Source organism: Mytilus edulis, chromosome 9, assembly GCF_963676685.1.
Source record: "Mytilus edulis chromosome 9, xbMytEdul2.2, whole genome shotgun sequence".
NCBI classification, from domain to species: domain Eukaryota; kingdom Metazoa; phylum Mollusca; class Bivalvia; order Mytilida; family Mytilidae; genus Mytilus; species Mytilus edulis.
The window spans coordinates 69,937,183-69,965,070 of NC_092352.1; the positions used below are offsets into that span (position 1 = coordinate 69,937,183).

The 27,888-nt window shown below is 37.0% G+C and overlaps 1 protein-coding gene across 3 annotated transcripts in view; it reads right to left on the reverse strand.

Annotated features, from left to right (window-relative positions):
* LOC139488927 (glycoprotein 3-alpha-L-fucosyltransferase A-like) overlaps positions 1-27,888 on the reverse strand; it is a 48,492-nt gene that overhangs the window by 13,229 nt on the left and 7,375 nt on the right. Inside the window, exon 1 of one of the 3 annotated variants that reach the window (XM_071274904.1) lies at positions 23,277-23,365. The exons of 1 other annotated variant lie outside the window; for it this stretch is intronic. In XM_071274904.1, the coding sequence (XP_071131005.1) occupies positions 23,277-23,304 (28 nt within the window). In that variant the 5' untranslated portion in view covers positions 23,305-23,365. Of the gene's footprint in view, positions 1-16,087; positions 16,203-23,276; positions 23,366-27,888 lie in introns of those variants that run through there. One more of the 3 variants, XM_071274906.1, reaches the window with a different exon arrangement.

Below are 27,888 nucleotides of genomic sequence, written 5' to 3' on the forward strand. Positions count from 1 at the left end.
ACTCGGGCGTTGGAGAAGGAAGGGCTGGCACAACTGGAGGTAAATCTTCAATTGTTTTGGTGATTTTTTTAAACTGCTTTCCGCTGAGCCTCAAACTCAGGCTTAAACACTTTGGAAAGGTCCAACCATGTCAGTGCGGTGCTTGAATCCTCGAATCCTTGTACTTCGATGGGTTATCTTTGTAACAATTTATTATTGATACTATACCTATTAAACTCATCAAATTGTATCGATATTTTCCATTTGCCTTGGTGCTTTTAATATCGATGGTTACAAATACATAGGTTTTTGACCAGCAATATTTACACTGAATGCCAAACTACTGTAAATTCAGAAATTATTGCGTTCATTTATTATTGCGATTTTGTCATTTTAAATTAAATGCGATTTTAATTAATACGATTTTGAGAAAAGTCATGCTTAATTCAGTTAAGATATTACAAAATGCGAGTTTTAATTATTGCGTTTACAACTCATTATTCGCAATAATTAAAACCTCACAATAATTTCTGAATTTACAGTATTCCTTGGTGAGATTGTTGCAGTGATCTCGTCGGATTTGTTCGAAATTCTTAGCATCATGCTAGAAGAAGCATAGGACCTTGGCATTCTCCCGGATAGACTGGCGGGGCAGTTGAAGTAGTTGTCACAATTAAAAACAATCAATGTTGTGGCGATCACTCTCGTATTAGTCTTCATTTGCTAAGCATCAAGTCGTCGAACACAATGAGGTTTGGTCGAGTTTCCGGGACTTAGTTCATCGCTCCTTTGTTCGAAGAAAAAGTTTCGATACCACTCGGGTGTCGTGGTGGTGGTAAGGCGTTGACCACATCGATCAACGAGTAGGTTGACTTGCCTTTGTACTGTACGAGGTTTAGAATATCTTCCTTAGTGAAGCCTGTTGCCAGCGCTTGCTGCAACACCCGGTAGATGGGCTGGTGAAGCGATATCCCGAAGACGTACAATTGATCGTACTTGAGGCATCCATCGCACAGGATTATGTTGTTTAACAGCGTTGTCTTACCACAGTCCCAATGATAAACCTTCTGATTGCGGCAGGAGGTAGCGATTGCTCCTGTTGGGGGCGTTGCACTGTAGGAAATGTCTCCGACGTTCATTTATTTGAATAAAATAGCGATGAACTTTTGCTTGCAATGTCATTGGAAGACGGACATAGTTAACCCCAGCGAGGTAATGACCAGGAATCGAACAGGCGACGGATTAAAGTTGGAAATTGTAAGGTATGCGGTGCCATGAAGTCTCAGTTTGTTGCTGCAACTGGTGCAGGGTTCATGGACAAACTACTAGTAATCAACCGATCACCCATGGAAATGCGTCTACCCGGACACAACTTTACCGGGCCAGAGATTAAACTTAGCAAGCGCCTGCACCAAGAAAGCTTGGTCAAACCACATTAATCGAGTTTACCAGGCTGCATATCACCACGATCTCTGTTATGCCCAGCACAAGGATAAAACAGTCTGTTACCCAATCTGTGGCAAAGCTATGCTAGCCTCGCTTAACACCATTGCCAACACTTCCATACGCGAACGCATTGACCACAGCATCATCGGACCAATCATCGATACCAAAACTCGATTTAGTCTGAGTATTTAGAAAATAAAAGTTCGCTGGACCGATGATTTAGCGGATGAGTTGCACAAACCAGTTCGAGGCACGTTTCAAAAACGCGGTGTAGTAGTGTGGTGTGGATGAGACCTAGGCGGCCGACCTTGTTGATATGAGTGTCAAAACACCTACCGCATCGAACATATCTTGCGTAGAAGAACATGGGGAGGGATGAAAGAGCTGAACGTCAAGTGGAGGGGTACCCCACGGAGTTCAACTATTGGGTCAAAGCTGCGGATGTGAAATAGACTTGTTCATATGACTGGAAAAAACTGCTGTGTTATCATATAGTTGCTCAGGTCCTCTTCAGATATGAGATTCGATTCGCGCCGTCTCCTGTCCGCCGTGTGATAAGACTTCACCTTCAATTCGATGGTATTGATTTTCTCTAGAACCGCCATGCTTAGATCCACATAGTTCTTTGAATATACCATCCTTTGGTCACTAGTTCTTGTGACGTAAGGTAGACACTTTCCCACTTTTTTTCTCGATACCGACAAGGTGCTTTTTCATGTCCTCGAGAGCTATTTCACGATCGTTCTAGCGCAGCCTCTAGCTCATTGTTGTCTTTTATACCATCTTTCAACTGCTTGGTCACCTACCGTGTTGTCACAGCATCCCAGCTGTCCATGGGATATCATAGGCTAGTAATGCGATTGTCGTTCATATCGAAATGATGCACCATCCACCAGACGGATATGCACTGTCTTGCATGGGATCCAAACTTATCCATTTATTTATAGAGCGAAAAGATTGCATTTTCCACGATTTTCCCATTGTCAGTATCTTCAACACGGACAGACAACAGTGACCACACACCACATCCCCTCGCGTCTCAAGTTCATCAGTTTTGAAAAGGATCTCAGGCTACAAATAGTCTACCATCTCGTCGGGCGTTGGCAAACCATAAGAGTCAAAGTAATACTTTGTCGGTATGCGCTTTACCAAAACGCCAAGTGCGTTAGACGATCCTTCCAGCTCTCGTGGTTAAGGTTCCACATTTGGTGTGTCAGACTATTGGTAGTAGTGTATCAGGCATGACCACACCCCAACAGTATTGAATCTTCGTGGTGGTTACAGCCTGTTTGAGCTGAGTGTTTAAAAGGGGTTTGTAGGGGAGAACTAAATTATGCACCCATATGCCGCTCATTTATTTACGGTTGACGATTTTGTAGTGGCCACGGGCAAGGGTGCTAATTCCATCATGCATGATATGACGGTTGTCATCGTTGGCTGATAGGGCTCTCTTGTGACACTCAAGTGTATATATCTTATGCCTATGACTTTTGATTGTGTACTCATAGTCCGGTAGCTCACTGTGTGCTTATCAAGGCATCTCTTGTAGTTTTCAACGGTAATTTTTGACGATGCACTTCTTCACCCATTAAGCCCTCTTCGCTTCGCGCTTGCCAATTTCAGCGCGGATATCTTGGACCGCAATCCAAGACTCCGTCGTGGGGACTCCGGCTCATTCATCATTGAACATTCCAAGAATTTTCCTGTTCAGACCTCATTTGATACCGGAAGTGTGGTCACTTGAATAGTTGAATGTGCCGAACTTCTGCCGCCAGTGTTCGTTAATGTCTTTGAGGACATCTGGAGGTTCGACATTGTAAACGATACTGTCGGTGTAACAGATGGTTGTCTTGTCACGGTAGGTTGGCTTTAGGTACTTGTAAACATAGTCCGCCATTAAGGTCTTAGATATGTCTAGGTAAATTGGCTTGTCAAATTTGTATTTGGTCTTACGCATGTGCATGGCTGCAAGATACTCACTGAAGTTAACCCGGCGATCAAAATTGAGCTTGGTGACGAGCTTCATCACTTTTTTCTGGTTGGTAACCATTCGGACGTCAACCCTCTTGCGGATATTTTCTATTGTCTTTCCGACATCGCATTGTTCATGAGTTTGAAAAAGTCTTTTTCAAAGTTAGTGGTGGCAGCGGCTCTGAGCGCGGTGGTTACATCTATATAAATCTTCAGCCATATGATCTGGTTTAAACTTATAAACCGTGTGGTTTTCTGATCTTGAGTCTGAGCGCAAGTACTGTTTTAGGTTGACGTAGTATACAACATACCTCAGTTTGTCTCCGAGGTTTCTTTACTTTGTTCAGCTGTACAGTTTCCGGGGCAAGCGAGTAGCCATTGTGGTAGTCATGAAGTTCCTTGAGATATTCGAAGTCTACCTCTAATATAAATCATTAGTCGTCTTAACTGCAAGGGTATCAAAGGTTGGTTACGTCGGTGTTATTCCATTCAAAGCAACCGATCGGTGGATAGCTACTCATATCCCATCCATACAGGTTATCAGCATCCGTATACATCAAGTAGTTGGTGGGCTTGTCGGCATTGAATCCTTCGACTAGACTGTTATCCCACCTCTAATCCCTTTTACATCTCTGAAGTTCTCAAACACATCGCACAGCAAGAGTACATCCGTTTTCAGATACAAGTCATGATACTCTCTCATGCTGGCGATATCCATCTCTTTTCACACACTTGCTGCGCGTATTAGTTCATAGTCTGCATGGCTTACTCCCTCACCGGTGATGGTATTGTATAATGCTTCACTGGGTGGCAACTCGGTCTCCTGGAGTTTTTCAAACCCATCCACATAGTCATAAGGGTACACAACCTTTCGCAAGAGTAAACCTTCATCAAGAGACTTCCCCGGCGCGTCAGCAGGTTTATCATTACCTTCATCCATGACTTCCTTGACTCTCTGTGAGCACCCGGCGTGCTCATTGTCCTTGTTGATCGTGCTGCCATTGACCTCCAGCGATCCAAATGGTCTTGTCAGCGAATCGAACGCTGCCATCAATGCTTTTTCGTCTTGCTCGGTTTACTCAAGTTGCTTGAACCCATCCATATAATCAACAGGGTACACACTCTGTCGCAAGAGAAAACTTTCGGCCATGACCGGCACTTCAACTGGTATATCATAGCCTTCATCCATGTCTGATGAAGGTGATTTTACATCACTTGACCTCCTTGACTCTCTATGAACAGACGGTTAGCACCCAGGAAATTCGTTCTGGTGGCAAATTGTCCATGTAAAGCACGATACCGTCAATTACAAGTGATTCAACTTCTATGTCCTGTTCTGACAAGTAATCAAACGCCACCATAAGTGCCTTGTTCTTCAAACTACAAATTACATAGTTCACCGTACCTCCATCGATGTTGTAGTCGGTGCCCCTACATTGAATTTTTCGCCTGCTCATAAAGGTACGGCTGCAATTTAACAATAGAGTCTGTGATATGTCTCAGTCCTGATACCATTTCGGATCCTTCAGTGTAACCTTGGCCTGCCTCCCACTCAATCCCACTTATGATGGCCAAAAGATGTGCATTGGCTTAGTCCCAGACATTTCCTGTGTATACAATCTTATCTGTCATGTACTCGTCGCAATGCAGGCGTCGAGCCCGGCGCAGTTGATACCATTGTCGTGACAGTACCAGGATAGCTATGTAGGTTGGGCACTCCTGCGCAAGGTAGCCCTGTATGAGTGTCAGATGTGCGTTCTTGTCCAGCTTCTTCCCTTTTATAAGCCTGCTTCCCAGCTCAAAATATTCGCGGTGTGACACAATGTATTCTAGCTTACGCCTGTCTATGACCTCGCGCAGTGTGATTTTCCGACCGTTTTCGGACTCCGCGGGTATCACCCGGTACAATTCGGGATCAAACGCTCCTCTACCAAATACATTCTTGAAGGCTGCTGTTGGACTTGAGTTTACCAAGCTATTCAGGCTCGCAATTATAAATTTGAGACTGTCCAAACCTCAAACTCTGGTGAAGGGGTTTCATTTCCCCGTCTTTCATCTTGTACTCGCTCAACTGGAATGTCTTGCTAAACGAGATGTACTTTTCCTCCGAATTGGGAATGCATGTGAGCTGCCCCGGTGTCGATCCCAGGTTCTTAATGAACAGATAACTATCATACCCGGCCAGATTGTGAAAAATACAGGTATAAACTTTGACATTTTGTACTTCAGGTAACACTGGTTATGTGCTGCGCCCCTGTGTTTTCGGTAAAGTGGCAGTAATCCCTCATCTTGTCCTCACCAAGCGAACAATCACACAACCACACAACCATGTCCTCTTTCGTCAAGACCATATGCTTCATAAGATAGTTTCAGGTGTAAATGGCCTTGATTTTTTTCTCTCAAGGCATTCAACAAAGATCTGTGCCACATCTTCGTTCGGCTTTTGCATGATATACAGAACTGGTGCCTTGGTATACACCTTGTCTTCAAAGCACTTGATGGGGTAGCAGAAACACGAAGGCATGTGCTTTTGGTAGGCTTTCGTATGTGGTTTATCAATCCTGGTTTCAACCTTCTCGGTTAAACACTAAAATTCCGCGAACACCACGAAAGGGACTCCTATCGAGTGAGTGTTGTCAAAGGTCTGGTAGGTCCCTTCCTTAACAAGCTTGGACAGCTCGATCTTAACCGCCTTGTGGTTGACGCAACACTCTTTGTGGGTCTCCAGGACTTCTTTAATGTGAACTGGTTCACGCACCTGTAGCACAGGCGGGTCTCACAATTGTGGTCCGAAGTCTGGCTCGACATCAGCCAAGACTTTTTTTATCAGCACCAAGTTGATGTCTCTCTCCCGCTGTTCGCTAAGTCTAATATGCGCAGCGGGTATATTTCATTGTTGTTAATTTATAATACATTGACTGTCAGGGTTGAATTGACCTTCTCAAACTTACCAATACCCTTAAGGCTGACCGAGAACTACATCTTTTTTTCAGATTGAGGTCTTCCTGCCACGGTGGTACTGTGTTATCATGTCTGTATGTTTTGGGTATACCTCGTCATGGTGCAAGGCCGAAAGTATGGCCCACTTAAAACAATCCTCATCAGTTTTTTCATATTGTTTACAGCCTTCTTTCAAAGTACTGTGACCCTCCCAGCGGCCGGTGTTTGTTAATATTGACTTGAAGTTTTACAATTGCTTTCAATGTTCAGCCACATTTTTCAGAGGTTCACTGGGCAATCTTTACTCCGATCTTTTTGTCCATCTAATCAAGGGTTTCAGCTAAGATCGTGGCCTCGGTGAAAATCTCGAGTGAAAGTATCCCTTGTTCCCATCATCTGCATTACTTGATGGATTAATATTCACAAAGGTACAGTGTAGCACCGCATTGATTTTTGCTCCTTTCAATGTCCAAATTGTTATAAGTTCCTCCAGTGACATCAGTTAGACGTCAAGGAAAGTCTGCACATCCATAGCAATAATGGGGGTCATCTTCCAGGTAGTAAATGCCTCTTTCAAGGCTTTCGTTGGCGGATGCACTATCAACAGCCTGCTAATACCTTTCAACCCAAGTTTTTTTGCCTGGGTGATAATCGTCTTCCTCGTCTGGGGTTTCGGACGCACTGATATTTAAGGTTGGTTTCTTCTGTTACAATCAACTCAATCAACTGATCTTTCCCAAACCGGGAGTACCATCAAAGGTGGTTCATTTTGGTAATACCTCTCAGGGATTTGACATTTTCAACAACTTACTCCATGTCCGCTATTGGATCCATGTCTTCATCCCAACAATAAAAAAGATCAATTTAGGTTACACCAACCACCATCCCCAATTCAATTTATTAGACACAATTTGTTCGGTCCTAAAAATCATATCTTGACACTGTCAATCCTACCGTCCGTGAAAGTCGTGGTAATCATATCCAGTGCGCCAGGATTTTTTCATACCATAGCTTTCAATTTGCAAAGTTCCATTGGCCTACCCCTAATCTTTTAAAAGCTGTCAAAATTCCCTACGGCAATACTTTTTTACCCACTAGATGGAAATGGTAGGTAATGGGCTAGGGTCCAATGAGCCAAAAGGTCCAGGTGGGACAACTCATCCTTTGTTTTCGCCATAGGTCCGAACTTAGGTCTTAAGGGTCAAACATGCCTACCCCAACTTTTCAAAAGTCTGTCAAAAATTCCCTACGGCAATACTTTTTCACCCACTAGGTGCAAATGATAGGTAATGGTCTAAGGTCTAATGGGTCAAAAGGTCCAGGTGGGACAACTCATGGTTTGTCCTCACCATGGGTCCAAAGTTAGATTTCAAAAAAATGCCTACCCCAACTTTTCAAAAGTCTGTCAAAAATTCCCTACGGCAATACTTTTTTACCCACTAGGTGCAAATGATAGGTAAGGGTCTAAGGTCTAATGGGTCAAAAGGTCCAGGTGGGACAACTCATGGTTTGTCCTCACCATGGGTCCAAAGTTAGATTTCAAAAAAATGCCTTACCCCAATTTTTAAAAGAGTGTAAAAAATTCCCTACGGCAATACTTTTTTAGCCACTAGGTGGAAATGGTAGGTAATGGGCTAGGGTCCAATGAGCCAAAAGGTCCAGGTGGGACAACTCATAGTTTGTCTTCACCATAGGTCCGAACTTAGGTCTTAAGGGTCAAACATGCCTACCCCAACTTTTCAAAAGTCTGTCAAAAATTCCCTACGGCAATACTTTTTTACCCACTAGGTGCAAATGATAGGTAAGGGTCTAAGGTCTAATGGGTCAAAAGGTCCAGGTGGGACAACTCATGGTTTGTCCTCACCATGGGTCCAAAGTTAGATTTCAAAAAAATGCCTTACCCCAATTTTTAAAAGAGTGTAAAAAATTCCCTACGGCAATACTTTTTTAGCCACTAGGTGGAAATGGTAGGTAATGGACTAGGGTCCAATGAGCCAAAAGGTCCAGGTGGGACAACTCATAGTTTGTCTTCACCATAGGTCCGAACTTAGGTCTTAAGGGTCAAACATGCCTACCCCAACTTTTCAAAAGTCTGTCAAAAATTCCCTACGGCAATACTTTTTTACCCACTAGGTGCAAATGATAGGTAAGGGTCTAAGGTCTAATGGGTCAAAAGGTCCAGGTGGGACAACTCATGGTTTGTCCTCACCATGGGTCCAAAGTTAGATTTCAAAAAAATGCCTTACCCCAATTTTTAAAAGAGTGTAAAAAATTCCCTACGGCAATACTTTTTTAGCCACTAGGTGGAAATGGTAGGTAATGGGCTAGGGTCCAATGAGCCAAAAGGTCCAGGTGGGACAACTCATAGTTTGTCTTCACCATAGGTCCGAACTTAGGTCTTAAGGGTCAAACATGCCTACCCCAACTTTTCAAAAGTCTGTCAAAAATTCCCTACGGCAATACTTTTTTACCCACTAGGTGCAAATGATAGGTAAGGGTCTAAGGTCTAATGGGTCAAAAGGTCCAGGTGGGACAACTCATGGTTTGTCCTCACCATGGGTCCAAAGTTAGATTTCAAAAAAATGCCTTACCCCAATTTTTAAAAGAGTGTAAAAAATTCCCTACGGCAATACTTTTTTAGCCACTAGGTGGAAATGGTAGGTAATGGGCTAGGGTCCAATGAGCCAAAAGGTCCAGGTGGGACAACTCATAGTTTGTCTTCACCATAGGTCCGAACTTAGGTCTTAAGGGTCAAACATGCCTACCCCAACTTTTCAAAAGTCTGTCAAAAATTCCCTACGGCAATACTTTTTTACCCACTAGGTGCAAATGATAGGTAAGGGTCTAAGGTCTAATGGGTCAAAAGGTCCAGGTGGGACAACTCATGGTTTGTCCTCACCATGGGTCCAAAGTTAGATTTCAAAAAAATGCCTTACCCCAATTTTTAAAAGAGTGTAAAAAATTCCCTACGGCAATACTTTTTTAGCCACTAGGTGGAAATGGTAGGTAATGGGCTAGGGTCCAATGAGCCAAAAGGTCCAGGTGGGACAACTCATAGTTTGTCTTCACCATAGGTCCGAACTTAGGTCTTAAGGGTCAAACATGCCTACCCCAACTTTTCAAAAGTCTGTCAAAAATTCCCTACGGCAATACTTTTTTACCCACTAGGTGCAAATGATAGGTAAGGGTCTAAGGTCTAATGGGTCAAAAGGTCCAGGTGGGACAACTCATGGTTTGTCCTCACCATGGGTCCAAAGTTAGATTTCAAAAAAATGCCTTACCCCAATTTTTAAAAGAGTGTAAAAAATTCCCTACGGCAATACTTTTTTAGCCACTAGGTGGAAATGGTAGGTAATGGGCTAGGGTCCAATGAGCCAAAAGGTCCAGGTGGGACAACTCATAGTTTGTCTTCACCATAGGTCCGAACTTAGGTCTTAAGGGTCAAACATGCCTACCCCAACTTTTCAAAAGTCTGTCAAAAATTCCCTACGGCAATACTTTTTTACCCACTAGGTGCAAATGATAGGTAAGGGTCTAAGGTCTAATGGGTCAAAAGGTCCAGGTGGGACAACTCATGGTTTGTCCTCACCATGGGTCCAAAGTTAGATTTCAAAAAAATGCCTTACCCCAATTTTTAAAAGAGTGTAAAAAATTCCCTACGGCAATACTTTTTTAGCCACTAGGTGGAAATGGTAGGTAATGGGCTAGGGTCCAATGAGCCAAAAGGTCCAGGTGGGACAACTCATAGTTTGTCTTCACCATAGGTCCGAACTTAGGTCTTAAGGGTCAAACATGCCTACCCCAACTTTTCAAAAGTCTGTCAAAAATTCCCTACGGCAATACTTTTTTACCCACTAGGTGCAAATGATAGGTAAGGGTCTAAGGTCTAATGGGTCAAAAGGTCCAGGTGGGACAACTCATGGTTTGTCCTCACCATGGGTCCAAAGTTAGATTTCAAAAAAATGCCTTACCCCAATTTTTAAAAGAGTGTAAAAAATTCCCTACGGCAATACTTTTTTAGCCACTAGGTGGAAATGGTAGGTAATGGGCTAGGGTCCAATGAGCCAAAAGGTCCAGGTGGGACAACTCATAGTTTGTCTTCACCATAGGTCCGAACTTAGGTCTTAAGGGTCAAACATGCCTACCCCAACTTTTCAAAAGTCTGTCAAAAATTCCCTACGGCAATACTTTTTTACCCACTAGGTGCAAATGATAGGTAAGGGTCTAAGGTCTAATGGGTCAAAAGGTCCAGGTGGGACAACTCATGGTTTGTCCTCACCATGGGTCCAAAGTTAGATTTCAAAAAAATGCCTTACCCCAATTTTTAAAAGAGTGTAAAAAATTCCCTACGGCAATACTTTTTTAGCCACTAGGTGGAAATGGTAGGTAATGGGCTAGGGTCCAATGAGCCAAAAGGTCCAGGTGGGACAACTCATAGTTTGTCTTCACCATAGGTCCGAACTTAGGTCTTAAGGGTCAAACATGCCTACCCCAACTTTTCAAAAGTCTGTCAAAAATTCCCTACGGCAATACTTTTTTACCCACTAGGTGCAAATGATAGGTAAGGGTCTAAGGTCTAATGGGTCAAAAGGTCCAGGTGGGACAACTCATGGTTTGTCCTCACCATGGGTCCAAAGTTAGATTTCAAAAAAATGCCTTACCCCAATTTTTAAAAGAGTGTAAAAAATTCCCTACGGCAATACTTTTTTAGCCACTAGGTGGAAATGGTAGGTAATGGGCTAGGGTCCAATGAGCCAAAAGGTCCAGGTGGGACAACTCATAGTTTGTCTTCACCATAGGTCCGAACTTAGGTCTTAAGGGTCAAACATGCCTACCCCAACTTTTCAAAAGTCTGTCAAAAATTCCCTACGGCAATACTTTTTTACCCACTAGGTGCAAATGATAGGTAAGGGTCTAAGGTCTAATGGGTCAAAAGGTCCAGGTGGGACAACTCATGGTTTGTCCTCACCATGGGTCCAAAGTTAGATTTCAAAAAAATGCCTTACCCCAATTTTTAAAAGAGTGTAAAAAATTCCCTACGGCAATACTTTTTTAGCCACTAGGTGGAAATGGTAGGTAATGGGCTAGGGTCCAATGAGCCAAAAGGTCCAGGTGGGACAACTCATAGTTTGTCTTCACCATAGGTCCGAACTTAGGTCTTAAGGGTCAAACATGCCTACCCCAACTTTTCAAAAGTCTGTCAAAAATTCCCTACGGCAATACTTTTTTACCCACTAGGTGCAAATGATAGGTAAGGGTCTAAGGTCTAATGGGTCAAAAGGTCCAGGTGGGACAACTCATGGTTTGTCCTCACCATGGGTCCAAAGTTAGATTTCAAAAAAATGCCTTACCCCAATTTTTAAAAGAGTGTAAAAAATTCCCTACGGCAATACTTTTTTAGCCACTAGGTGGAAATGGTAGGTAATGGGCTAGGGTCCAATGAGCCAAAAGGTCCAGGTGGGACAACTCATAGTTTGTCTTCACCATAGGTCCGAACTTAGGTCTTAAGGGTCAAACATGCCTACCCCAACTTTTCAAAAGTCTGTCAAAAATTCCCTACGGCAATACTTTTTTACCCACTAGGTGCAAATGATAGGTAAGGGTCTAAGGTCTAATGGGTCAAAAGGTCCAGGTGGGACAACTCATGGTTTGTCCTCACCATGGGTCCAAAGTTAGATTTCAAAAAAATGCCTTACCCCAATTTTTAAAAGAGTGTAAAAAATTCCCTACGGCAATACTTTTTTAGCCACTAGGTGGAAATGGTAGGTAATGGGCTAGGGTCCAATGAGCCAAAAGGTCCAGGTGGGACAACTCATAGTTTGTCTTCACCATAGGTCCGAACTTAGGTCTTAAGGGTCAAACATGCCTACCCCAACTTTTCAAAAGTCTGTCAAAAATTCCCTACGGCAATACTTTTTTACCCACTAGGTGCAAATGATAGGTAAGGGTCTAAGGTCTAATGGGTCAAAAGGTCCAGGTGGGACAACTCATGGTTTGTCCTCACCATGGGTCCAAAGTTAGATTTCAAAAAAATGCCTTACCCCAATTTTTAAAAGAGTGTAAAAAATTCCCTACGGCAATACTTTTTTAGCCACTAGGTGGAAATGGTAGGTAATGGGCTAGGGTCCAATGAGCCAAAAGGTCCAGGTGGGACAACTCATAGTTTGTCTTCACCATAGGTCCGAACTTAGGTCTTAAGGGTCAAACATGCCTACCCCAACTTTTCAAAAGTCTGTCAAAAATTCCCTACGGCAATACTTTTTTACCCACTAGGTGCAAATGATAGGTAAGGGTCTAAGGTCTAATGGGTCAAAAGGTCCAGGTGGGACAACTCATGGTTTGTCCTCACCATGGGTCCAAAGTTAGATTTCAAAAAAATGCCTTACCCCAATTTTTAAAAGAGTGTAAAAAATTCCCTACGGCAATACTTTTTTAGCCACTAGGTGGAAATGGTAGGTAATGGGCTAGGGTCCAATGAGCCAAAAGGTCCAGGTGGGACAACTCATAGTTTGTCTTCACCATAGGTCCGAACTTAGGTCTTAAGGGTCAAACATGCCTACCCCAACTTTTCAAAAGTCTGTCAAAAATTCCCTACGGCAATACTTTTTTACCCACTAGGTGCAAATGATAGGTAAGGGTCTAAGGTCTAATGGGTCAAAAGGTCCAGGTGGGACAACTCATGGTTTGTCCTCACCATGGGTCCAAAGTTAGATTTCAAAAAAATGCCTTACCCCAATTTTTAAAAGAGTGTAAAAAATTCCCTACGGCAATACTTTTTTAGCCACTAGGTGGAAATGGTAGGTAATGGGCTAGGGTCCAATGAGCCAAAAGGTCCAGGTGGGACAACTCATAGTTTGTCTTCACCATAGGTCCGAACTTAGGTCTTAAGGGTCAAACATGCCTACCCCAACTTTTCAAAAGTCTGTCAAAAATTCCCTACGGCAATACTTTTTTACCCACTAGGTGCAAATGATAGGTAAGGGTCTAAGGTCTAATGGGTCAAAAGGTCCAGGTGGGACAACTCATGGTTTGTCCTCACCATGGGTCCAAAGTTAGATTTCAAAAAAATGCCTTACCCCAATTTTTAAAAGAGTGTAAAAAATTCCCTACGGCAATACTTTTTTAGCCACTAGGTGGAAATGGTAGGTAATGGGCTAGGGTCCAATGAGCCAAAAGGTCCAGGTGGGACAACTCATAGTTTGTCTTCACCATAGGTCCGAACTTAGGTCTTAAGGGTCAAACATGCCTACCCCAACTTTTCAAAAGTCTGTCAAAAATTCCCTACGGCAATACTTTTTTACCCACTAGGTGCAAATGATAGGTAAGGGTCTAAGGTCTAATGGGTCAAAAGGTCCAGGTGGGACAACTCATGGTTTGTCCTCACCATGGGTCCAAAGTTAGATTTCAAAAAAATGCCTTACCCCAATTTTTAAAAGAGTGTAAAAAATTCCCTACGGCAATACTTTTTTAGCCACTAGGTGGAAATGGTAGGTAATGGGCTAGGGTCCAATGAGCCAAAAGGTCCAGGTGGGACAACTCATAGTTTGTCTTCACCATAGGTCCGAACTTAGGTCTTAAGGGTCAAACATGCCTACCCCAACTTTTCAAAAGTCTGTCAAAAATTCCCTACGGCAATACTTTTTTACCCACTAGGTGCAAATGATAGGTAAGGGTCTAAGGTCTAATGGGTCAAATGACCAAGATGGGAAAATTTCACCATAGGTCCAAAGGTAGGTTTCTTTTATAAATTGCTAATTTATATTTTCTGTGCACACCATACATTAAGTACAACAAATAAACCTTGTGTATAATCAAATGTGAGCGCATTCCGCTTGTTCAGAAGTAGAATCTTTTGTCAAAACAAATTTGTCTGACAAAAAAATAGCAAAGCACGAGTGCAATTTTCTATTCTTGTAATGCATAAGTTTTGATACTTTTTAGGAACTACTTGACAGGATGCCGAGACTATGGAAAGCTATTTCTTACAATATCACAAAATTGATTTCTTATGGAAAAGTCGATGTCATGTCGATGTCATAACTATTTAAAATTGCGCGCATTACGCTGTTTGGTATACGAAAAGCGAATAAAGTAATGAACAGGAAATTACATGTTAATTTGAAAAAAACAACATTAAATAGTGTCTTCGGCTGCTCACTCATATATAAAAACAGATTTTTTTGTGATTATATGATTGATAAAAACATTTAAAGTACGTTTGAATCTTTTGCAATTTTTGGGTTTATAGACATATCTGAAAACTGGCTGCTAGCGAAGTGGCTGCTAGCGAGTGGCTGCTAGCTTGAGCCTGGTCTGAGTTTTACGGTTTGTTCATATGTTGTGCTTTTACGCCATTGTCCCATATTAAGGGAGCTACCATTTGATTTTGTATGGGGGGGCTAGGATGAAAAATTTTGTCCTGCATTTTTTTTTACTGTAATATATGTCCTGCCTTTTTATTTTTCACTCTGTTCGGTCCTGCCTTTTTTTTTTAGTTTATCCTGACTTTTTTTTACCTAAATTGTCGTTCTGACTTTTTTTTTGCAAGTGTCTCATCCTGCCTTTTTTTTACTCAAAACTCCTGTCCTGCCTATTTTTTGCAAATTTCATCCTAGCTTCCCCATAAAAATCAAATGGTAGCTCCCTAACGAGGGTGGTAAGGGATCATAAACATGTGTGTGTCTGTACATGTATGTCCCAAGACGAAGGTCTGAACCTCAGTATTAGTCGTTGTTTGGGGTCTGTATAATTTTATTGTTGCAATAATGTTTTGTCATAAATCAGGCCGTAACTATTTGTGTTTGAATCGTTTCACATTTTGTCAATATGGGCCTGTTATAGTCGACTATACGTGTATTTTATAGGTTTTGTTCATTGTTGAAAGCCGAACAGTGACCTCATCATTATGAGTAGTATGTTGGGTATTTGTCTTGTTGGCAATCATATCACATCTAGTTGTTTTACATTAATGAAACAAGTTTCTCAAAATTCTCCAAACGATTGTGGTTTTTTTTTAATTTTCATCGCGTGATTTGCCTGATCTGTTTTAGAATTTACAAACTTTAGTCGTAACAACAAAGAGCACGATCTATTTTTAGAATCTCTGGAAAAGAATGATCGTTACTGTCTATATATATATGTATTAAAGTCTACAAATCAGAGATGAAACAAATTCCACAACCATAAAATTGAGAATGGAAATAGGGAATGTTTCTTAGAGACAGCAACGCGACCAAAGGACAAAAACAGCTGTGTGCCACCAAATGGTCTTCTGCACAGCGGAAAAAATCACACACCCGGAGTTGGTTTTCAGCTGGCCAATAAACAATAATGTGTACTGTTCATCAGTGAACTTATATTATCGCAAGCACTTTTATGCTATAAGGTAAGCAAGCCTATATGCTCTACAAGCACATGATACTTCACTCCTCCGATCTCTGTTTCGTGTTGTGAACAATGCGATTTATTTTCTTGACAATGTCTTGATCGTCATTTAATACTGCAACGGTTCAAATCATCCAGCAGATAATTTTAGATGAAAACTGGTCTAGAATAAAAAATCTAGCCGGACAAATACACTCATTGTAAAATCATAGTTATTATAATAATATCAAAATATTTTACTGAGATGTAACGGTTTTTAAGGTAATTGGTCATATGTAACACGTCCCAATTATACAAGACAATAATATAATTTGACTTTGCAAATGCAATGTAACACGATTGTCAATTAAAACGTAAATAAACATACCTTAATTGGAATTTGTGTGTTTTCAACTGCACTCTACTCTCATTCATACAAATACAATGTTTTGTTTATTTATTTATAACTTTAATGTGAAAGGACACAAATGCTTCCTGTTAAAATGAATTTAACTTGATATTTAAGCATTCCCCGGTACATTATTTTTTTTCCCGGTATGTAATTGACACAATTATTATACCAGTTTCGCTAGTGTATTTAAATGGAGATTCTAAATTGTCATAATAAAATGTATAACTGTATTCATTCGTCCAAAAAATTCAGTGATGTTGAAATAACTGAATACGCCGACCACTCATCTTTGCGGAGGAGGCATGATTGCCTTTTTAATACACTGGTGAAAACAAATAACATGATTATGTTTGCTTCTGTTGCTGTTTATAAAATTTCTAATGTATTTCCTTTGTAATGCGGGCAGATGCAAAAAATGGGTTGTAAACGTGTTTTATGAGATTTTAACCCTCCTCTATAAACCTAGCCAAATCGAATGTGGACTGAAAAACACATATCAATACGCACCATTAAACTCAGTTTAAAAGAAATCATGGTACGATGTAAGAAAAAGTAACCGAGGAAAATAAACAAAAAGTGCAGTTACTGACATATGCCATCTCCTGACTTCAATAAATATAGTATGTAAGTTCGAAAAAATCCTTTATACATGAAAATGTAATGTATTTCATAACTTGAAATTTTCAGTAAGCAAAAACAAAAATATTAAAGTTCTGACGTGTATCATGATCTGTGTTATATTTTTGAAATATTTTATAGTATCTATCAATAATTTAGATACATAAGAAATTCACCATTAGTATTCAGACAGAAACCGATAGAAAAAGATCTAACAAAGATAATCATTAATTTTATTTTAAATCATAAAATTGTTGAACGCTCGACTGAATCAAATGCGTCGTTTAATGATTTAAAAAAAAGTTAATCAAAATTAAATTATTTATATTACAATATGATTCTATCATATATATTTGTACATATGCATGAGTGATCTGTAGCTACATTTTAGTTACAATCCGCCGGGAATCTACATGTTAGATCACGTGATATATATATATAGAACACAGACTATTATCTTCCCTCGCTAGAAGGAGGTAGACATGCAAAAATACATGTATAAAAAAAATGCAATGTTTGCTTTTAAAAGAATATTTATTTGCAATATTACATGTATTTTTAAACTTGTCGACAGGGTCAAAATTCGTAAAATGATTATAATTAAAAAACAATTGATGCAAGCTATACTTTATTGTAGTTTTAACAAGGGTAGGCATTATATTCGTGATTATTTTTGCCCAAGCCTCCCATGTTAAAAATACAATAAAGTATAGCTTGCATCAATTATTTCGATTCTGAATAGGACAATTAAGATAATGTCTATATATATATATATCTATATATGTCCGATAAGTATAAGTGTAAAAGCGTTTGTGTAGGATCTTCCATGAACATCCCTTGTTTGTTTGTAAAGAAGCAAACGGCTGGCACTGATTTTTCAGAGGGAGGTGTTTGAACAGCCAAGCATGAACGGTTGTCGTATCTAGGTCAAATATGTCAATTTCGGAATGCAACACATAATAAAAATAAATGAATTAGTAACATCATGTGCACCATTTAAGAGTTTTAAAGTTCAGGAAATATATTAGTGCATGATAATTTGATAAAATTCATTATTCTGAAGAAGTCAATAAGTGAATATACGCATGTGTAAACAAATTTAAGACCATGGGTTTGTTCACAAAGCGAAAGAAGCACGTCATATTGGAATCGATTGTAAAACGCGATCTTCTCATCTTTATCTTATATCTTTACAACTGGTGCACGATCAAAGTTTTTTTTAAATTTATTTCCATTGTGAATGGATAATTCAAGTCCACATGGTCAAAGTCCAACCATGTCCAAGAAAAAGAGAATGAGATTGTATTGTTCATCCATCAAATGTTTTGATCAAAGTTTTCTTTCACTTCAAACAATCCATCAAAACATCTTTGATAGTGACAACGGTCCTTAAGATGAAGAGGGAAACAAATACTTTGTATTTCCTCAATGAGGATTGATTGCTTGATTGTTGTTTGCCTAACGTCCAGTGGCAAGTATTTTATATTTGAGTGGTAAAAAGATCGCAATTGCAAGTAACAAAAGTAAAGGTTAACTTCAGTTAATACAAAAGTCAGTGGATTTGAAAAAATAAATAGTTACAATAATATTAGAACTATTACTGACTTCAGAGAAATTGTTTATTTACAATGTCATACAAGATTTATTTAACTTTATATATATATATATATATAAGTAAAATTGCAACATTGCTCAACCACATTTATATGTTTCATTAAAATCGATGTATGCATTGCTTAAGGGTGTACGTAGGTGAGGTTAAGGAATGTTTGTATGGTGTTCGAACTTCTTGGTTTTCTCTACGATACAGGGTAAACTATCTTGCCCCATTACATGAATTTTTCGTTTCATATAATACTTTAATTGCTCTTAAAAGGTTATTTACTAAAATTTAAGTATATTCTGGACTTCTGTTCTTTCGATTTGAGACCCAACTAAAGTAATACCAATGCAAATAAAAGGTAAAAGTAAGAGATAGTATTTTTCCATTACCTATTAATGTTGTAAAATTGAGAAAGGAAATGGGGAATGTGTCAAAGCGACAACAACCCAACCATAGAGCAGACAACAGCCGAAGGTCGCCAATGGGTCTTCAATGTAGCTAGAAACTCCCGCACCCGGAGGCGTCCTTCAGCTGGCCCCTAAAAAAAATGTTTACTAGTTCAGTGATAATGGACGTCATACTAAACTCCGAATTATACACAAGAAACTAAAATTAAAAATCATACAAAAGGCCAGAGGCTTCAAAATGACAATAATACATAAATAACAAGGTATGTGGATTTTATTAGAAAGGCACAAAGACTGGCGTCCAGAAAATGAAAACTTTTTTGTTCCGTATCTGATGCTCTTCTTAATTTCAATTATAGATTTTAGATTTTTTTCTAATTTCACCTAAGTACATTTTTGTACATCATCAAAAAGGCGTTAACGTCGGTAATCATGGTATAATATTTCATTTTTTTTTTATTAAGTTCATGTTTAAATAGAATTTAACCACATTAGATACGCTTGGCCATACATCATGAAAGTCAAATTTACATGAAATATTTCTGACTGAACTTGCCTTGTCGTTAGGTTTTGTTCAATGAACTGTCCAACATGTCTTCATAACATGCTGTCAATATACTGAACAGTTATCAATAATATAATATATTAAACCCAAACTGAATCGTTCTTACATTTTAGAAGGATCTATATGGGGGTTTACAAAATAGTGAATATTGGACCAAGAATACAGAAAATGGGCCAAAACTATAAAGAGTAGAAAAAATAGGCCAAAAATTTAAAAAAAATAGAGACTTATGAGCAGTACGAATATAGAGAATAGAAAAGAAAATATGGACAAAATGTACTAAAAATAACAGACATATGATCTTAAAAATGTTGTTTATAAATAACATAATGCAGGACCCTCATCCAGGTCCTCATATACACGATATGAAATTTATACAAATTAAATTTGTTGTCCCCACATGATATTGCCGTTTTCAATTTCATTATGTACGTCGTCGTTATCTCTTCAATTTAACCCAAGCGAAAATAAGTTGTAAATAATGTAAATAAGTTATAACATTTTCACTTAAATCAGTTGCATATTCTCAGTTTTATAAGTAAATAAACTCAATGACATGATAGATACCAGGATTAAATTTAGTATATACGCCAGACTCGCGTTTCGTCTACAAAAGACTCATCAGTGACGCTCGAATCTAAAAAAGTTAAAAAGACAAAATAAAGTACGAAGTTGACGAGCATTGAGAACAAAAATTCCTAAATGTTTTGCCAAATACAGCTAAGGTAATCTATGCCTGAGGTAGAAACCGTTTGATCAAGATAAAACCGGATTTATGTACCTAACGAAACCTCTTTCTTGTTAGTCACTCGAACACTAGCGACATGTAACATGTGTAACAATGACTGATTATATCAAAAGATAGCATATTACATTGATCTTAAACTTCTTACGTTATATCAGTGTTTCATTTAAATCAATATTTATCTTTTGATAAAATGATAAAACTGTACACGGCGTATAAAAACGAAATTTGACATTCATTTCAGGTTTTTCAATTTTTATTCAAAACTAAATATTTAAAACTTTTTTATTGTCATTATAGTTTATAACAATGTAACATATATCACTTTTGAAATCGATCTTGTCCTGTTATGGTCATTAATATTGGTTATGAGAGAAACAAAGGAAAACAGATATTTAAAACAAAATCTAAATTAAGAAATACTTAAAGAACTGAGGACAGAGTACTCTTGATTTATTTATATAAGTATATTATATAAGTATATAAATAGATTGTTTGCCTTTTTAATTGTATACGTTTTATGGGTTATCCTGTGGTTTTGTTTTTGTCTTTTTTTTTGTGTAACTATGTTTGAATTCATATAATGTTCAAACGTTAGCTTTATGTATGTTTATGTCACAAATCTTTTTAAAATGATTTATAAAAGTATGGTAATAAAATTAAAGTGAAGTTATTAAAAGTTATTTGCAATGTCAAACAATACGCACTATAGTCAATCTTACTTCTGTGACAATAAGCGTAATGAAGGATTACATGAATAGACATTTGATATATTAATTACTTAAATGTAGGCTACATGGTTTAAGGTTCCCATGCACCTGTTAAGTTAAGAATAAGATTGACTCAAACTTTATTTGGTTGATTCTAGGCGCTTTAGATATATGCATGTATATAAGACAGCAAATTATGAAAAGTGATTAATAACGTCCAGCGACAAATAGAGCATGCACATCAATAATGACAAATGATGATATTTTTTTTTGAAATATAAAAAAGAAGATGTGGTATGATTGCCAATGAGACAACTGTCCACAAGAGACCACAATGACACAGGCATTAACAACTATAGGTCACCGTACGGCCTTCAACAATGAGCAAAGCACATACCGCTTTGTCAGCTATAAAAGGCCCCGATATGACAATGTAAAACAATTCAAACGAGAAAACCAACGGCCTTATTTATGTAAAAAAACTTAACGAAAAATAAATATGTTGCACATAAACAAACGACAACCACTGAATTACAGGCTCCTGACTTGGGACAGGCACATACATAAATAACGTGGCGGGGTTAAACATGTTAGCGGGATCCCAACCCTCCCCTAACCTGGGACAGTGGTATAACAGTACAACATAAAAACGAACTATAAAAATCAGTTTAAAAAGGCTTAACTCATCAGATGGACAAATTAAAAGTGGACGTGGCCGGCCGCGCGCGGGTACTTGTACATCCCGACAACAAAAAGACACCAGATCTGAGAGTACTCGCAGTTATCTGACAGCTAGTTCAAAGCCACTAACAACTAATAAAAAAAATCATGCATCTAAGACTAAACTATCAATACGTTCACATCCAACATCCAATGGATTTAGTGTAAAGACGTCATAAACAGTCAGAGAAAAACATGACCTTCAGCAATGCCAGTTACCGGCATCGACAGATTGTAGATCCACGAATGTGTATATGTATACATGTATAACATACTAGTAATGTTTAGTTTGCTTTTCATTAACTGATACTGATAATGAAATAACCAATTTACAGGGCATGGGCTCGATAATATGTTACTTCTGTTCGTGTGTATGTAAGTCTTGTGCCAACTAATCAACTATTAAGTTGAGCTCCGAAAACATCCGATGGTTATATAAGCGATATAAACATAAATGTAGATATAAACAGAAAGCGGTCTCGTGCAATTGGATTTTTCTAGATCTGCTTAATTTCATATTATAGATTAAAATATATATGTAAATCATCGTATTTACCTGTATTAGAATGATTTATTGTGGATCGAATCAGTTAATCATTGTTTCACTTAAAATGTTTATATTTTTTTCCTTTAAATAACCGTACACGCACAATGCATGCATTATTCATCTCTAGCTAAGGGGTTAAATTGAAGTTCACATGATCGAATACAAATTTAATAAGGTCGAATTATTCACTTGCAAGTTGATAATTTATTATCAATGTTTCTTAGCTTAATTTGCGTAAAGCGAAATTTGATTTCACTATTCCACTTTCATTAATGATTGAGCAAAAAAAAACGTACTTAGATTTTTCGTTTATCTCGTAGCTAGTGCCTTTTATGATAAAAATACCAAACTTTAAGTTATAAAAGCTATAAAAGGCCCCGACAATGTAAAACAATTCAAACGAGAAAACCAACGGCCTTATTTATGTAAAAAAACTTAACGAAAAATAAATATGTTGCACATAAACAAACGACAACCACTGAATTACAGGCTCCTGACTTGGGACAGGCACATACATAAATAACGTGGCGGGGTTAAACATGTTAGCGGGATCCCATAATGATTGAGCAAAAAATCATCAGATTTCATTGCACAGTCTAACGACCAGCAGGAAGATATTTTACTTCACCCAGGCTGTATAATTTGGCTTTGCTGTTTAAGATGCATTACAAAATCCGTGTAAATAACTTTTATTATAAGAACCTGTTCCTAAATTCTCATAAAATTATGAATTATGAGTGAATACATATTGACAATTCTAATAGATTTTTGTGAATTTAAGTACTTTTAAAAGATATATTGACAAAAGCTCATCCGATATAGTTGACCTTGCATTGCTTTTGGGTGTACAAGCATAAATAATCAACGTATTGCAATTTGAAACCAGTTAAAACATTTATTTATATTCAACATTTAGCTCCTTTATTTGGTCTACATGACGCATATGTACCTTTTTACCAATTATGTTACTAATTTATCTAATAAGTGATATGATCACAAAATAAATTATCTAAACGGGAAAATGTTGATTTAAAAACCTTGGCCTGAGATAAAGGAAGTTCAAATATATATGTCATTACTGTATAGCTTCAATTGATTGTGCTTGTCTCATTAAAACAGAAAATAGTTTGTAATTTTTATAACTAGACTGAGTGTAATAAATTATGAACTAATTTGGAAATCAACAAAACTCATATATGAAAATAGATTGAATTATTAAATATAAGTTAAGAATAAAGTATGTGTACTACCTGTAAAGTCTAACGAGATAAGTCCCATATCTTATTTACAAATCACACATACATACACACATTGAACATTTTACCTTAGGTTTTTAAAATATATATCTTTTTGAATTTTCACCTGAGTGCATTAACATTTTATTTAAAATACTGGAATTAGAGTGGAAAGATAAAATTTTAATGATATAAACTCTGCAAATAAAGTCGTGTTATCTGTTTTCGTTAATAAACATCCTATTTTTGCTCTTTTTGTGTGTTTTTTTTATTTATTGGTGGGAGGGAGTTTTCAAGAATGAGAGTACCAACTGGTTCAAGTATATTGGCTTTATTCTTTTTTTTTCGATTTGAAAAATCTAAAACACATATTTTCCGACTTTCATTTCACATCGGCTCTATTCTTAAAAGTTTCATAATGTTTGTTTTATTGCAAAATACTAAGATATTTTGTCACAGTGATATAAATTATAATCCTGAATAAAAGTTTCGATAACATTTCGGCTTTGACGAAGAATTAACTTTTTGGAAGAATTATAAATAACATAAGACAAAAAAACTGCGATTTTAACAGATTTTGGCAAAATTTTCTAGTCACCAAAAACTGTATGCATGTAGCAATGACATTTTTAAAACACTAGTTCTATAAGCAGTCTTTCATGTAACATTTAAATCGTTTGCTTAATATCCCAACATAAATATACCATAACAACCCCTAAAAAAGAAACAAAAAAAAACGCGTCTGGCGTACAACATTATACATGTTATAAGCCTGGCATCTTTATCTAGCCAATTATCTGTTAGTTTATACATATTGTATTTGCATAAACACAAGGCGGATGAGACACAAGTCAAACAAACTTGGTAATCTAATCCATTTAACATATTTAGCAATACAATATATACTATTAAAGCATTCATTTGAAGAATGCACACATTACCTGTTTTTTCAACATTTCTTTAAATTGTATCATAAAATTGAGAATGGAAATGGGATAATGCTTACAAGGGATAATCGCAAATAAATACCGGTTAAGAGGTAAACAAATTCTCAGAGCCGTAAGTTAGAACGGCTCTGAAAATTTGTTTACCCCTCAATCGGTATTTGTGGCAAATATCTCTTGTAAGAATGATATATTTGTATACAAATTCATATGGCGCAGCAGATAAACAAAAAGAATACAAAATACGTAAATACAAAAAAAAAAAAACCACATATAAAAACCAACAACAAAAAAACCAAACCCAATTACCTTAAATGATGATGGGTGTGTGGTCATGTTTAATTATCTTAACAAAAACCCTCTAACAAACTTAATATTTCGATCTATAATGGTTTACTTTTACAAATTGTGACTGGGATGAGAGAATAGTCTCATTGGTACTCATACCACGTCTTCTTATATCTATTTAACACATATTTAAAGATCTTTTCATATTGCTACTTAGTCAGTATTTTTCTAATGAGATTTTACGTTATTTAATCTTTCAAACAAAATTCTTGTACAGATCCTGAATTAACTTCTTTGCGTTGGAATTAGAAGTCATAAACGTAAAATTTCTTTAAGGATGTACTAAGGTGAAATAAAACATATTCTAGAGTTTAAAATTGATACTTTAAGTAAGAAGAGCATTAGTTAAGGAACAAAATTCTCTACTTATATTGATAGGTTATGGAACTCCTATTCGAGATCTAAGATCTGCTTACATTTTTAAAAATGACCTTTTATGAACTATTGAAGTCATATAAAAGAAAAATGTGTGAAATAAGCCAAACTATTTTATCCTATATATCCTCGGAAAAAACAAAGGAGTTCGAATATCTGACAAAACTTCCTAAACCTCACCTAAGTACAGACATTCTTATGATACTAGACACAAAACATATTAATAATAATCAGAAAGTTCACTATTGGAGAAAATTCAAATTGTCAGTTCAACTTGTGTAATACTGTGGATTCATATATTTTCGTGCGTATTAATTTTCGTGGATTAATGAAAACTTGCATGTTCTTGGATACCTTATTTCGAGGTTTTGTTGAAGTCTGCGAACAAACCAATTAAAAATTTGTTATTCGTTGACCATTTAATTTCATGGTTCACTTGTACCCACGAAATCCACAATTCCCGTTTCAGAAACTAATGCATCCTGGGTAATATTTTCAAAAGTGTACACCACAACGTTCTGATTGGTTAAAAATGTCATTAACAATGGAAATTTAACCAATGACGTGGCGTTATTTTCATTTTGGGGTACGAACAATGAAATTACCCATGATTTTTTAGATTCTGAAACGGCTAATTGGTATCCCACGAATAATGTACAGTAGAGTAAATCAATAGCAAAACTTACCAACCAAATCTAAACATTTGATATACTAGAATGTATTATAATCTGTTTAATGTTATTAAGAATGACTGAGTGTATGATTTTCATACATCTGTTACATACAATGTTATTTACACTATATTTATCACCTAATAACATTTCAATGTCATGTCACATATTTTCTATACAACTTTAGCATGGAACGTTAAAGTATAATAATAGAAAAAATGATGTACTTCTTTATATATCTGAAATGTTTTCAGTTCGGTATATTCATACAAAATTATATGCCTTTGAATAAAAAGCATGATAATGCGACAAAAAGCGGTCTTCGAATTGTCCTAAAATCCTCTTATCCCAAATAAAGATTTTTCTTTAAAAGTAATCTGTTTTTAATTTGTTGTTGTTTCTTAAATTTCTATTTTGTTGATCTTAAGTAAGAGAATGTTATTAACTTCTTTTTTAATGTATGAACTTATACCGTGTTAATATTGATAAAAAAAAAAAGAGACGTTAAAAACGATGTTTGGTGGCTTCACTTGCAATATTATGCTAATTTCTATGTTTTTTGTTCTCTTTTGATAAAGAAAACGACTGTGATTTATGTTTACCCAAAAAAAAAAATTCTTTGAAAAAAAACCCTAAAAAGACGCTTACTTTCCTGAATTTATTTCACATCAAGTCAACTTTTTAAAACTCCATTAACATTTACTAAAATTCAAAGTAACACAAGATTCATTAACAAGTTTGCCGTATTGAAAGATCAAGTAACGAAACTATAGATAACTAAATCAGACTAAATATTGCGACCTTATCCAATTTTACAAAACTCAATGTTTTCAACCAAAAAAATGTAGAGGAAGGACATTTGAAAAAACCCTTACTGAAGGTACAAGACTAAGTTCCTTTGGTTGATAACCTTCAGGTAATTCTTATTACTAGTATACCATATAAACCTGATACCAAAGAAAATTGTAAATAATTTTACCCTTTTTGCGGGTATACAGATATTTTATATTAAAGCACACGGGAGAAATTTAAATCAAACATATAATACATCATTTAAAACGATATGATTTGTGCATGTGTCAACATAAATGTATCATCTGTTATCAAAATAATAAATTCACTCAAGTTAAACGCATTATTGACTTAAAGTATAAAAGGTAAAATCACAAAAATACTGAACTCCGAGGAAAACTCTATCGGAAAGTCCCTAATCACATGGCAAAATCAAATGAGAAAACACATCAAACGAATGAACAACAACTGTCATATATATTGAATATGTGTGGTTCAACAGGAGTTAATAAAAAGAAAACGATATCTTAATATTTTCAGTTTCACTTTATCAAAGCAATTGAAATTCTCAAAATTCAAACAAAGCAATTAAAAGAATTGATTAATATTTAAAAATAAGGAGATTAAGTATGATTGCCAAGTTGACAGACAGGTAAAAGCAAATTAATATGTTTGCAATTTTGGTGGTATACATATTTTAGTTTCTCTTATCAAACCTGTTCCATTTCAGTTGTCGTTAGTGAAAGTGAAGTTGGGGAATGAACGTGTGCGTGTTTTGTCTGTAACACGAAAGGACATTTGCGTTTCAAACACTTAAACATGCCGCTTTATACTTTGATACATCTGTACTGAATTGAACGGAACGTTCAACCTATACTTATGTATGACATCTGTAATGCACGAATCAGTGGCAATACAAATTATAACAAATGAACATAACATGCATAATCATATCAAAACATGAACTAGTATATATTTGTTTAGGGGCCAGCTGAAGGACGACTCCGGGTGCGGGAATTTCTCGCTACATTGAAAACCTGTTGGTGACCTTCTGCTGTTGTTTTTTTCTACGGTCGGGTTGTTGTCCCTTTGACACATTCCCCATTTCCATTCTCAATTTTGTTCTTTGTTGCTTGTTTACTATAAGATGACAATCGGCTTCAAAACACGACAATTAAGAAGCTTTCATATTTTCACACCATAACAGACAGAGGGGAAAAAATTGAAGATAATACAATAGGTTTGTGTAAACAATTATAAAATCGTACACAGAAGACTAAGTTTATGATATATACATGCATTGGTTCAAGATTTGGATAAACATTATTTTTCACCAGTCACTCATATGACTTTAAGTATCAGTCATGAATTCAATTACCATATCTAAGATACCATGAAATGCAAATATTTTCATGAATAAACTAGATAAATAGAGAAATCAATGAAGGAAACCACAAATGTCTACATTTACATGAAGCGATTCAGAAGCTTTAATAA